The sequence below is a fragment of the Onychostruthus taczanowskii genome, unplaced genomic scaffold (genome assembly GCF_017590055.1).
Source record: "Onychostruthus taczanowskii isolate IOZ18803 unplaced genomic scaffold, ASM1759005v1 scaffold99, whole genome shotgun sequence".
NCBI classification, from domain to species: Eukaryota; Metazoa; Chordata; class Aves; order Passeriformes; family Passeridae; genus Onychostruthus; species Onychostruthus taczanowskii.
Window position 1 is genome coordinate 476,163 of NW_024507990.1, and position 13,684 is coordinate 489,846.

At 46.5% G+C, this 13,684-nt stretch overlaps 2 protein-coding genes across 8 annotated transcripts in view; one reads left to right on the forward strand and one right to left on the reverse strand.

Moving 5' to 3' along the window:
• TBCD (tubulin folding cofactor D) overlaps nucleotides 1-13,684 on the forward strand; it is a 117,541-nt gene that overhangs the window by 103,121 nt on the left and 736 nt on the right. For 2 of the 3 annotated variants that reach the window (XM_041427305.1, XM_041427306.1), the window contains exons 34-39: nucleotides 1,572-1,693; nucleotides 2,574-2,651; nucleotides 8,011-8,100; nucleotides 8,475-8,562; nucleotides 10,066-10,175; nucleotides 12,558-12,642. In XM_041427305.1, coding sequence (XP_041283239.1) covers nucleotides 1,572-1,693; nucleotides 2,574-2,651; nucleotides 8,011-8,100; nucleotides 8,475-8,562; nucleotides 10,066-10,175; nucleotides 12,558-12,642 — 573 coding nt within the window. Of the gene's footprint in view, nucleotides 1-1,571; nucleotides 1,694-2,573; nucleotides 2,652-8,010; nucleotides 8,101-8,474; nucleotides 8,563-10,065; nucleotides 10,176-12,557; nucleotides 12,879-13,684 lie in introns of those variants that run through there. The other variant, XM_041427304.1, reaches the window with a different exon arrangement.
• Nucleotides 10,189-13,684, reverse strand: part of B3GNTL1 (UDP-GlcNAc:betaGal beta-1,3-N-acetylglucosaminyltransferase like 1) — a 105,494-nt gene continuing 101,998 nt past the window's right edge. For 2 of the 5 annotated variants that reach the window (XM_041427312.1, XM_041427310.1), the window contains one exon: nucleotides 10,189-10,582. The gene's annotated coding sequence lies outside the window, so the exon portion shown is untranslated. Of the gene's footprint in view, nucleotides 10,583-12,680; nucleotides 12,905-13,684 lie in introns of those variants that run through there. The other 3 variants (XM_041427311.1, XM_041427308.1, XM_041427309.1) reach the window with 3 other exon arrangements.

Genomic DNA, 13,684 nt, shown 5'->3' on the forward strand with positions numbered 1-13,684 from the left:
ATTCAGCAAGCTCTGAATTTTCAGGAAATCTCTCTTCCAGTTATATATCCTGTGAAGACCTTTCAGTGTCAGGGCCCAGTTTATACTGGGCACACTGGGACACACACCAGTGCTGCTTTGGGAGTGTGAAAGAACCACGCTGGGTTCAGTTCAGTGCAGCTGCCTTGTACAGATTTCACTGTGATTTGGCTGTCATTCTGAAACTCAGAATAACTGAATAATTTCTCCAAATTGCTTGACCTTTTTAAAGAAATATTTCTTTCACTGCCCAGGATGTTTCAGTACAGAACAAAGTGTTAAGGTTGCAGACTGTGCTGCTTCCCAGGTTTGCAGGCTGAAGCTTTGGGAAAATAGTTCAGAGTTTTGAGCCAAGGCTAAATTGTTTCTTGTTCTTGGGTACTGATGCACCCATAGATGTTACTGGTATGGGCTTTGTTAGATAAAATGTTTAAACAGAGATTCCTCTCGTTTGCTTGTGGGAAGACACTTGAGGCGTTTTTCATCCTCATCCAATATTTTATTTTCTTTCCTTGATGAAATGGTCAGGCCTCTGAGGAGGAGGGGATTCCCACAGAGGCTGTGCCTGCTCCCCTCCCACAGCAGGTCTGGGAGGGAGCAGCTGGCCTGGCAAGCACCGTGGCTCCTGGAGATCATGGAATCAGGGAGTGGTTTGGGCTGGAAGGACCCTTAAAATTTATCCTGTGCCACCCTCTGCCATGGGCAGGGACACCTTCCACCATCCCAGGCTGCTCCAAGCCCTGTCCAACCTGGCCTTGGACATTCCAGGGCTCCAGGGGTAGCCACAGCTTCTCTGGGCATCCTGTGCCAGGGCCTCAGCAGCCTCCCAGAGAAGAATTTCTTCCCAATATCCCATCCAGACTGGGGAGCTGTTGAGTGATGCTGCAGCCCGTGATGGTCCATGGCCAGTGTGACCCCAGGGACTTGTCCAGCTGAGCCTTGAGCAGCAGCACTGACCCCTCCTCTGCCATCCTGCTGAGCTGGCTGGTTGGATTAACGCAGTTAAACCAGCAGTCAGTATTTCTTTCTGAGCTGTGTGTAATTTTTAACCTGATTTTGCTGGTGCTTTGTGTGGCCCAAGAGCTTGTCTGCATGGTTCATTCCATCAGCTGTTTAGTAAATACTCCTTGGTGAAGGCCTGGTGTGCTCCTTCACCTTCAGAGTCATTGCAGTTTTATTCCCTGAAGTGAGGCAGGATAATCATAATGGTTTGAGGATTTTTATTTTGAGAGAAAGACAACAAAGAGCCTTTAACGTGGTCTTTTGTGAAAGAGCGGCCAACTGAAGTTTGCCGAGGAAATGTTTGCCAACTTAAAAATGAAAAAAACTCAAAAGTTTGCCAGCATAAAAAGGAAGAACACCCCAACTTTCCTTGGAAGTGGGTTAGTGCAGGTAAAATAGCCATGGTGTGGTGGTGCTGGTTTGTGCCCGTGGCTGCTGCTGGGGGTGTTCCCATGCAGCTGCGCTCAGCCGGGAGGCAGCACAGTCCTGCAGCCCCTCGTGGTGTGGCACTGCCTTTTCCTGTCCTTCACTGGAGGTTCCTCCTGTTGCAGCTCAGATACTCTGCCCAGAGCCTGTTTGACTACATGAAGAAGATCCAGAGTGACCCCAGTGCTTTGGAGAGATTTTGTGAGACGCTGCTGAAGGTCTTTGAGGACAACCTGCGCAACGACCGGTAGTGCTTGTCCTTGCCTGTTTTCCCTTTAACCCCTCTTCCCTTTCCTTCCCTTTTTTCCCTTTCCTTTTGGAAGTCAGATGTATGGCACATCTAGTGAATGCCCAAGGCTCATGAATTTGCTTTCATAGAGGTGTTTGGTACAGCAGGACCTGTGGTAAAATACGTAACCAAGGAGTGATGGCAAAATATTTTGCACATTAACGTTTTTAAATCATAGAAGATTGCAGGGGACTCAAAGCTCATCCCATTCCAGTCCCCTGTCAAGGGCAGGGACACCTTCCACTATCCCAGGTTGCTCCAAGCCCCATCCAGCGTGGCCTTGGGCACTTCCAAGGATGGGGCAGCCCCAGCTTCTCTGGGCAATCTGTGCCAGGGCCTCCCCACCCTCACAGGGAAGAATTTCTTCCTAATTTCCCATCCAAACCTTCTCTTTTTCAGCTTGGAGCCATTCCCCCTTGTTCTGTCACTCTTGTATTTTTGTTTTGTTTCTTGTCTCAAGTGTTGAAAACATGGTTATGGTTATTCCAGCTGACAAGCGTTGGTTCATGTGGTGCTGTAACTTCTGATACAGTCAGTGGAATACATTGCTCCTACTCTAGAAAACAGATTAATGTTTTCTGGTACTGTCAGTTGTGTTTTCAGGACCCTGCAAATGTAAAGCAGGGGTGTTGTTAATTAGTTTTTTTCTTTTTGGCTGGGAGGGAATGTCCCTGTTTAGCCAACACACACAAGAGCAACCCTCCTCTGTGTAAATCAGAGTTCTGATTTACCTGTTGTAGGTACGTAGGAAGTTTCCTCCTTTGCTTCTGATTAAAAATAGTATGTATCTGTATGCCAAGAAGTGTATTTACCTTGTTGAATCATTTTCTTTCCTCAGGGTGTCTGTACCTCTGCTGACAATGCTGGACCAGATGCTGGCAAATGGCTGTTTTGATATGTTCACTGAGCAAGAGAAGTGAGTTGCTGGAAGTCTTTGGTTTATTTCCCACTGTGCATCAGGGCTCCTCAACGCCCTGGGTGATGCCCTGGGGGTGAACAGGGCTCCAAGTGTGATATTGCAGTGCTTTAACTTTCCTCAGGTGGGACAAACAGCCTTGAAAGGGTCTTGGTAAAATCTCTTGTCTGCGTAGAAGTTTGTTACTTGTTCCCTGTTTGACAAGCCAGGACATTAATCAAATGCAATTTGCATGTTTCACCTGGGATTCTTGGACCACTATCAGATGCATTCTTCATTTTCCAGCTTCCTAAATCCCTGCTGGTTGGAGCACATTCTTGCTGTGCTGGGAGCCTTGAGCACTGGCACTGTCCCTGTGTGGTGCTGCAGAACCCTCTGTGCCTACACTGCTTTGGATAATGTGAATATCTCCAAAGATGTTAATTAAGATTCTAATAATAACAAAAAAGGCATTTCCCAGCTCTTCCACCCTGAGCTCAGTCCTGTGGAAAGTGTTCAGTTTAGGAACAGATGAACGTGAGTGAGATATTCCAGTGTGAAGTCGTGGGGCTTTGCAGATGTTTCAGAAAAGCTTAATTTTAATTTCAGTGATATTAAAATCTATTCCACAAGCTCTCCCAGGCAGCATCTTGGCACATCTGCAGGTATTTACACAATTGTGCAATGCAGATCCTGCAAGCACAGATACTACATTGGAAACTTGTTGATTCAAGAACTGCTCACAGCAGATAAATCAGAAAAGCCTTCATCATTCTGGAAGTTTTGATTGAGCCCACTCTTGTCTTGAAGTGTGGTTTTAGATAATATTTCTTAAATTGAACTTGGCAGTCTCTGTTTGAATGAGAATTTAAAGTGAGTCAAAGACAGCTGGAGTGAATATTACTTGTTCAGTTTGATAATTGTGCCAGTGATCTGGGGCTTCCACACAGGCTCCAGCCATCCCTGCTGGGGAAGGTGAGAGATTGTGGGTGGAAATTCCAGTCCAAGTCTTGTCTCCCAGGTCACTGAACAGAAACCCAGTGGTAGCAGCAATGCCTTTGCTGTGCGAGTGACTCAGACTCAGCCCTGCAGAGCCATTGTGGTGCTTTGTGTAAAAGACCTGAAATAAAATCCAGGGCTATTATGGGGGAGGAAGATTTTGAAGCTCATCCAGATGTAATTGCCTCCAGTTTGATGATGAAACCAAAAAAGAAAATGAATAAAGAAGCAGCCAAGTGGATCCTGCTGCTGTCAAGGGAGTCAAATGCTGGCCTGGAGTGCAGAGCTTGTTTCCATGCAGAGCCCAGCAAGGGCAGAGCAGTGGGGAGGTGGCAGACAGTTAGAAGATGGAGAGTTCAGTTCCTGCATGTGTCAGATTTTGGGAATGTAGGTGCCTCGTGGTGCAGAGCTGGCCATGGTGAGTTACTGTGGTACTTCACAGGGAGCAGGTGAATCCCAGGGCTCTGCCATGCTCTGTGTGTGGGTCAGTGCATGATGGGGGAGCCCAAAATTCCTTTGCATGCAATGTTTGCATTTTGTTACTCTGGTGAGTCCTTTGGGTGTAGTCAGGGATGGATCCACTGATCCTCCTCCAAGGCCTGCCTGCCCCTGCTGTTGGATGCCACCTGCTCCTTTTTGGGCAGAAAAGCCTGACTTTGGGCCTGGTCTCTGGAGTGGAACCATTTACTCCCTTTCCAGAGCAGCCTCCATAAAAATGTGTAAGAACAACACAGGGTGGGTTCTCACACATTTTTATGTGGGAAAATGGAGACCCTGTTGGGTGGCATGGAAAGGCCACATGTGCCTGCAGTTTCAGGTGGTTTTATGTAGAGTGTGCCTGAAATACAAGTTGAGATACAAGCATGTATGTCATGTATTTTCCCTTGGGATGTTCAGCTCCCATTTCATTTCCTTCCCTCATTATTTTTTTTACCATGTTGGGCTGAATGGAGTTTTAGCAAGGGAATTGGCATGTAGGATGTCTGGCATCAGGATTTACCTAAACCAGCCACCAAACAGGCAACTGTTGCATTGTAAAAAAGTGTTTGCAAATGCATTTTGAAGTTTGAAATGGAAACTGTGTGCTCTCCCACACATTTATTTTCTAATAAAACATCCACAGTCCTGAATGGTTAATATCCAACAGTGCTTAATTTAACCAGGATTAGGAGCAGGATCAGTTTGACCCTTGAGAGTGCTCCAGTTAAAACCAGTTGCCACAGGGTGTCACTCCTGCCCTGCACAGGAGGAACCCACCAGGCATTTTCCTGCCTTCTCACACCCTGCAGCTTGTACAGTTTGGAATATAAAGCTCAACATTTCTGGTGTGGTTCTGCAGCTGAATCTCAGTGTTGGGGAAGCTCTGTGTGATCTCTGTGCAAAAGGACAAGTGAGCCCTGGGTTCCAAACCAGGAGAGTGGAGCAGGATGCTCGTGCTCCAGGGAGTGGATTTCCCATGTGTGGAACTGGCCAGCAGGGATGGGGAGTGTGGGGTGAATACCTGTCCTGGGGGGTGGAAATGAATCAGCTTCAGTGTCACCAGGGTCATCAAAAGGCTTTCAGAACTGGCTCTGTGCTTGGCTTAGGGAAAAGAACTGCTGCTGGCATATTCCAGGCTGTCATTTCCTACCTGGCCTGAGGGGACATCAAGCTGCTGGTCCAGCAGCAGAGGCTCTGGAGAGCTGCTCTGGGTGAAAAGTGCCCTTCTCCCACCGGCCTTGAGGGCTTTCCTCAGTCCCAGAGTTGTGCCAAAATAGGGAAACAGGGAGGGGAATAGGGAGGGAATAGAGAGGGAAATAGGGAGGGAAATAGGAAGGGAATAGGGAGGGAATAGGAGGAAGGTTTCTCCTGGCAGCAGGGCAGGTGGGTGCTGGGCTGAAGTGTTGGGGATGCTGCAGCATCACTGACTGCTGCTCCCACCAAACAGGGCAGCAGAGCCCTCAGCTCTGTGCTCACACAGCCCAAACCCTCCTGATTCCATCCCAGAGCAGTTGGTGGAGCTGCTCTTGTGGCAGTGCAGGGAGTCTGTGGCTTGGGGACTGCTGGAGGAGCAGGCACAGCTTGGAGCAGAGCTCTCAGAACGCACCTGGGCTGCTGTGACCTCTGCAGTGGCTGCTGAAGCACAGAGGTTCCTGGCAGCTCCCTGCTGCTGGGGGACCCTTGAGGACAGGGAGGACAGAGGAGAGTGAACTGAGGCCACTGGCAGAGCTGGCACTGGAGTGTCACTGGTCACAGCTCCTGCTGCTCAGGGGTGAGGGATCCCCAGTGCTGCTGGGGACTGCTGGCTCCTCAGAAGTGTGGTAAGGTGGGAATAATGCTCAGTGCCATGAAAACAGAACAGCCTTGGAATGGCAGTTCAGGATCTAGTGCTCTCTGGGGTAGTAAGTGGCATTTCTCTCTCCTACATGTATGTACTTTACACATTCAACAGAAGCACCTGTGTACTCTGGTTTTTTCTGGTGATCTTGCAGTGCTTTAAGGAAGTCTGTGTCCCCACTGGTGTCCAGCTGATAATTTCCATGTATCCATGCTCCCCTGGATTGGTTTTTAAGCAGGGACAGCTGTGCTGGCAGGGGCTGGTGGCAGCTCCTCCCTGGCAGTGGCTCTGCTGAGACCCAGCTCACCTGGAGAGGGACCAGCACCTCTGGCAGTGCCACGTGTGCCCAGTTCACAGAATGCAGAGAGAACTTTCTTTCCCCAGTGCTGGTGCTGTTCCTGCTGGCACACTGCCCACACAGGAGAAGGAATTTTCTCAATTTCCTTTACAGGGGCCAAGCTATTTCAGTCATTTGAGATCACACACAGGTTAAGTTTGGTTATTGCAAATGTAGAATTGGCAACCAACAGAAAGGAAGGTGCATCTGTTTTAAACACAAAATGCTGCTCATGAGGTTCCATGTTTTAAATTTGTTCCAGATGCTCTTGTTCCAATTGGTCTCTTTGTTGCTCCCCTTCTCAGTGATGTCCCTGCTGTTCAACCAGTTGAAATCTCACCTAATTCTCTGTATTGCCTGTTCTGTGCTGAGAGCCAGGCATGCACTGCAGGGATTGTAATTAGCTGTCTGCTCAGGGTCTTTGTGTAATTGGGGAGGGAGGAGGAGAAATTCCACCAAGGTAAGACAAAATATACCTCAACATTCAGAGCTCTTCCCTCACCAACCCAGACAAATCCACGCCTGCAGACACACACAGACTCATTCATGCAGATGTCTGTTGTTCCCACCATGTGTAGAATTCTTCACCTCAGTTTACTGTTCAGTTTTTTTGAACAGGTCACTGTTTATCAGTATGTGCCAGGATTTTGTTAAAAATTTTTTTTAAAAAGTCATTAAAAACCACTAACTCTTGTCTGGAAAACTCTACAGAACAAGGCATGTTACCTTAACAAAACATCTTGGCACTCCTATAAACATCTTATTTTAAATGTTCTGCCCTTCAACAGATGACAGTACCCAGCTTTCTTCAGTAGTTTTTATCCACAGCTCTGAATTGTGGTAGCAGAAAATGAATGTTACTATTTTTGCTTTCAGCTTTCCATACACAATGCAGTGAGGTTTCCAAAATACACAGCCTAGAAGTTATTGTGCTCACTAGACAAATATGAAATAGTTTCTTTTGCACCTATGGCACTTCAGCCTTGAGTGTGGCAAGTAAAAGATTAAATAATTTGAACTGAAATAAAAGCATTAGTCCCTCTTTCCTTGTCTTTAATAGATCCTTGGAATAACTAACAGTACTTGTGTTTGTACGAGTGTCTGGGAAAGAGCTGTGAGAATCACGTTTCCCAGACTGTGTGGAAAAAGAAAAGAATTTGCTAAATATATTTAAAGATGGCTTCATGGGCTGTACACGTAACAGAACTGAGAGCCCTGTGTTTAATTACGTTGTCTGGAATCACTGAAGGAATTTGGGCTGTGAAATGGTGGAGTAGTTAAGAACAACATTCATCCCCTTTGATGTAAAGTTTGGTTGGAGACCTCAGGCAGTGGCCATGGTGGTACACAGGCTAAGTAAATGTTATTTGGCTGTAGGATAATGTAATTCCTGACAAAGTATTTCTGACCATTCCACACTGCTTAAACACAACTGGTGAGCCAGTTATCCTGCATGGACTGAACCTGTTTGGCTAAAAGGAGTTCACTCCTCAGCACACAGATAAGAGCAATAGAAATAATTAATAATCATTTGTTCCCTCTCTTGTTAAAAAACAAAAGGCCCAGGGATGTGATGGCCAAACCTTCCTGAGCTGCTGGGGGAAGCACAAACCACCCTGCAGTGTGTCTTGCCTTGCCTGGAATGTGACTTTGGCATCCTGACAGTCATGAAATGTCTTTGAAATTCTGCTGAAAACTACTGATCTTTTTTTCTTTTCCATTTTCAGCCATCCCTTCCCAGTGAAGTTGTTCACCCTCTGCAAAGAAGAGATCAAAAGGTCCAAAGACATCCGGAAGCTTCGCTCCAGCATAGGAGTGTGAGTTAATGAAATCAGCCTTTCCTCCCAGAAAGTGAAGAGAATTTAACTTGCCAGATGTAACAGTGAGGTCTGGTTCTTGTGGAATTTAAATGGAAAGGTGACTGAGAGTTGTGGGAGTCTCATAGTTCTGAATGGTTGAAGTGAAACATGTGACCTGATAAAGTTGAACAAGTTTTAAAATTTTTACAGTCCTAAAGGTGCTTAAAGGGAATAATTTGCTTTTTCTTTGTAGAGAAAGAAAAAAAAAGGGAATCATTTGCTTTTTCTTTTTCCCCTCCCTGCCTTTTTCCCAATGTCCATCTTCATCCTAGTTCTCAAAACTTACTTGTGCAGTTATAACACAAGATCTGTTTTTTTCTGATATTCTCTAGATTTTGTGGCCTGATTCAGTTTCAAGGAGACATGAGAGAGAAAGTTTTCTTCCAGTTGTTTCTCCTCCTTTGCCATCCCTTCCCTATAGTAAGTACTGAACACTTTGCACATTATCAGCTCTATTCTTTACAATGCTTTACAAATGAAAAAGAATTCCAAGTGTGTTAAAGCAGCATTCTTTTTAACAGGTATCAATGTCAGAACAGGCTTTATTTCTCAAGGATCTGCTCTCTGCAGTGCTGCCCCCTGACACAGGCTGCCATGTGCCTGGCTGAGCCACACGTGCTGCCCTTCCACCTCCTGGCCTTACTGGTTAAACTGGGAAGGCTTGGGGTTAGGTTTTTTTCACTGCCCAAACCTGGGAGGCCTGACTCTGCAAAGTTTGGTACTCCAGGTTTCTATTCCATGGCCATGTTGTGTGTACTTGCTCCATGAGGAATCCTTTGCAGGAGGGACACAATGTAAGAGGTGGAGAGAGATCATAAGTTCTGTGGTTTATTAGTTTTTTACATCATTGGTTTTTACACATGGATCAATTTGATTTGGGTCCACAAATAACCCTGGAATTCCTTTGCCTTCCTTTGGCAGAGTTGGGCCCTTTCCAGCTGGGCCAGTCTCATATGTTTGAATTCCTTTCCTGTTCCACATCCCATGCAGATGTTGTGTGGAGAGACAAATAATTATTGGTAGAAAGGTAGAAATGAATACCTTCTAAGAGTTAATTGGACAAAATAGCTTTAAAAGACCTTGAACCTGTGTGTCTGGTGACTTTAGGTGCCTTCTCTTTGTACACTAAGTCTGAGGTGTAGACAGCGTGCTGAACTGTTCATAAGAGAAAAATAAACAACCTGAAGACCAAAAAACCCAAAAGTTCCATTCATCTCTCAATCCTAGCACAGAATTTTTTAGGGGTCTCGCCCTCAGGGGGATCCTCAGGGTGGGTTTCCACTGTGGGGCACTGCCCAGGCCCCCAGGGAATGGACAAGGACCTGAGGCTGCTTTGGACACCGGGGATGCACAGGGTGACTTCTGGAGATGGTCCTGTGCAGGGCCAGGAGCTGGCCTGGGGATCCCAGGAGCTGGCCTGGCTGATCCCCAGAGCTGGCCTGGCTGATCCCCAGAGCTGGCCTGGCGATCCCAGGAGCGAGCTGGCCTGGCTAATCCCAGGAGCTGGCCTGGGGATCCCAGAGCTGGCCTGGCGATCCCAGGAGCTGGCCTGGCTGATCCCAGGAGCTGGCCTGGGGATGCCAGGAGCTGGCCTGGATGATCCCAGGAGCTGGCCTGGCTGGTCCCAGGAGCTGGCCTGGGGATCCCAGAGCTGGCCTGGGGATCCCAGGAGCTGGCCTGGGGATCCCAGGAGCTGGCCTGGGGATCCCAGGAGCTGGCCTGGCTGATCCCAGGAGCTGGCCTGGCTGGTCCCAGGAGCTGGCCTGGCTGATCCCAGAGCTGGCCTGGCTGATCCCAGGAGCTGGCCTGGCTGGTCCCAGGAGCTGGCCTGGCTGATCCCAGGAGCTGGCCTGGCTGGTCCCTGCGGGTCCCTGCCCTCTGCAGCCCCCGTGGCTCTGGCCTTTGCTGACTCTCCTCCCTCAGATCCGGAAGACCACGGCCAGCCAGGTGTACGAGATGCTGCTCACCTACAGCGACGTGGTGGACCCTGCCATCCTGGAGCAGGCCATGGCCATCCTCAGTGACACCAACTGGTGCGTGCTGTGCTGCCCAGAACAGCCCCTGTGCCCTGCAGGCACCAAAATCCAGTGCTGTGAGAGCTGGGGGAGGAGGCTGTAAGGAGTGGCAGGTTCAGCTCTTTATTGGTTCAGCTCTTTATTGGTTCAGCTCTTTATTGCTTCCACCACAGCAGGGCTGCAAGGAATTCCTCTGGTCTAAAGAGCTCTCCAGGACTCTGGCCACTGGAAGGGGATGTATAAAATCACCATCAGATAAAGTAAAATAGCCATATTTTTCTAACAACATAAAAAGGGAGGAAATCTTGGAGGTTTTCCATGAAGCAGAGACTGGGCTGTGCAAACAGTCAAACTTCAACTGCACAGACAGTTTCTTGGCATTTGTGAGCACTGGCAGGATTTGGGAAAGGAAGGATCTCTGCAAGCTGGAAAACAACAGAATTAGCAGAACAGCTCAAATCTCCCATGAAATGTAATTACTCAACATGCTACAAGCCTTGTATTCAGGCAAAGATTTGGAATTGGAGCAGTTTAGATGTTTCCCAGGATAGGATGGCATGAATTAAACAAACACTTCATAGAATACAATTTATTTGTTTTTTACTTACCTCCTTCCAGGAGCAGTTCTTTATAAGCATGATCCAGTGACTTTTAGAGCAAAGGAATAATTTCATGAGCACCTTTGCAGTGACAGGAGCAGGGAATCAGCATTTTGGCACTGGATTTTCCCCCTTCTATTCAAATTCTATTTCAAATTTTATTTCACATTCTAGCATTGGGCATTATTACCTGGGCAGGTTTGAGAAAATGCAGAATTTTAAGATAATAATTACTTTATTAGTTTTGCTGCCTTGTTAAACATTTTTCCTTGTCACAGACCTGGGCCATGGGGCTGCTGCCCCAAATAGGAGTCACAGAGAACAGACAAATATAGAAAAATATATAATTTATTTAGTCATTATATTAAATGGCTTTTTGTCTTTATTGACGTTTCATGGAAATAAATTTATCCCAGACAAGCTCAAAGAACAAATACACCTTAAGGGTGGCTGACAGAGTTGCAGATTTCATTTGACTTCTGTGTAGTTTCCAGTTTATTTCTGTGCTTGAGCTTAAAGAACTTTATATTTGTGAAAAGAAAGCTGAGTTTATCATCAGAAGGGGTGGCTGCTGCTCTTTTTCTGAATTTTCCAGTGCACAACTGGAACAAGAGGGAGGTTTGAAGGAGTGGCAGCCAGCAGTTCTGCTGTTGCAGTTCCCTGTGCCTGCAGGTGGAGTTTAGGATTGAGGTGGGTGTGACTCAGAGCTCCCCCAGCAAACCTGGGTTTTAGAGCAGGCTTGCCCAGGAGCTGCACAGGAATCTGTGAGCTGAGTGCTGTCACCAGGGATGGTTCCAGGGCCAGCACTCCCAGTGCTGCAGGAACAGCAGTGGCACTTCAGCTGTGCTCGTGAACAACTGCGCTCCTAAATCAAAGCAAAACACTTCCCCAGGAAAACACTCCAGAAAAATGAATATTCTGGTTTCACCCTGTCATTTTTAGGGTGTGCCTGGCTTATTCTGGCTTGGAGCAAGCCCTGAGTGCCCTGCTGCTCTGTGGCCACTGCTCTGAGATGAAAGACAAAGGGCTCATTTACTCAAAATGTAATTGTTTTATCTTGGTAGATTTGAGCTATTTACAGAAAAAGAGATTTGAAGTTGTTGCTGAGTGTCACAGTGAGCTGCTTCTTTTCCTCAAGCTCTCCCAGTGCTAAAATAATCAGTCTAAATTCTGAATTACCCTAAGTATTAGCAGCAGGAAGCCAAATGAGAATTTGAAGGAGTATGGTAATTATATTTTCCTTGTTGGGACTCCAGAGACTTTATCATACAATTGTGTCATGCAGAGTTTAAACAAATTACTCTATAAATAATACACTTTGTTCAGCCACAAGAAAGTTTCCAGTGGTAAATAAGACAAATTGTCCAAGGTGTGAAAAAAAAGGTTGAAGTTATTTCTAACTCACCCTTTTTTGCTTTCTCTTTATAGAGGGGATGGGAGATTCTTCTCCAAATCCAATCACTTTAGAGAATAAATTAAATTAACTTCTAATCAAAAGAGTTGTACAAATAAGTGGAGTTTTTTAACATAAAACCCTATAAAAGAATAGTCTTGGACATTTTATTGGCCACTGGTTACCTGGGGCAGATCTGGTGTGTATTTGTGATTTATCTGACTTAGGGTGCTACAAAAACGGTCCAACAGCCTTCAAATGTGACACAACAAAAACACTCCTGCCATCTGAAATGTGCATGAAAGGACACAGCCATTGTGGGCAGGGCTGACAGGGATCACTGAGGGAGTTTTATGGATGCTTTATGGATCTTTCTGAATTAACTGGAAATAACCTTTGCTCTCCCAGGGAAGCAGAGCTGCCCGTGGTGAGGGAGAGACGGAACTGCCTCTGCGACCTCCTGGAAGTGCCCAGGCCCCAGCTGGTGCCCAAGGTGAGGTGGGAATGTGCTCCAGGGGCTGCTTTTTCCATGGAGGTGTCCCTGGGGATGTTCCCAGCCAGCTGCAGAAGACGTGGGATGGCTGGAGCTGCTGCCTGAGGCCCTCCCAGTTCCAGAGAGCATTCCAGGCTGGCAGCGCCACATTCCAGACACAGATGTGCAGCCACTGGGGAAGGGGAAAAGACAGGAACTTCTCAATTTCAGCAGCAAGATGATGACATGAGGTGGTGCAGAGCACAGCACTGCAGCACTGCCTCTGTGGATGAACAGCATACAAAACCATAAAGTGTGTGTGTGTATATATATATATAAAAAATGTATATTTTTAGATAGTTTGGACATGCCCACCCAGCTCAGTGTTTCAGAAGTACAGAACTTTCTGCTTTGGTCGGGGTTCTAGAAGAGGTTTTTTAGTGTTTTAAAGAATCTGTGTTACTGTGTATATATAAATATTTATCTTTCTTTAAAGACTCATACTTAAGACACTGTGAATACCCTTCAAAGACCTCCTGCTGCCTCTTAGCAGTGTCTTCACTCATCTTCCAGTTTTTACCATCTGCTTCTAGTACAATTTTAAGAAACCTCAGCTAGCATTTTTATACTTCTGGAAAACAGGAGTCTGAACCTCCTGCCCAGCAAGGAATTGATTTTAGAAGAAAAACTGACCTGAGTGTTGCTTTTAAAAGTTTTCTAATCAAGTAATAGATAGATTATACTCAGAATAAGAGATCTTACCAGATAAACTCTCTGATCTCAAAAAAACTCCTTCTTTCAATCTTTAATTATTGAAGGCTGAGAGAAGATTGATATTTTAGGAGAGAACTGTCTCTAGGATAAACAAAACAATAAGAAATATCCAAAAATACACATCCAGGTATCTCCAGGGGAGCTGGTGCAGGTGGGATCTGGGTGTTTTGTGCTCAGTTTGGAGCTTTTCCTCTTGCTCCCCTGCACATAAGCAAACAGTCAGGGTAACTTGCAGCTCAGGGTGCCCCTGAGGAGTTGGGGCTGTCCCCAGTGCTGCTCCCAGCAGTGG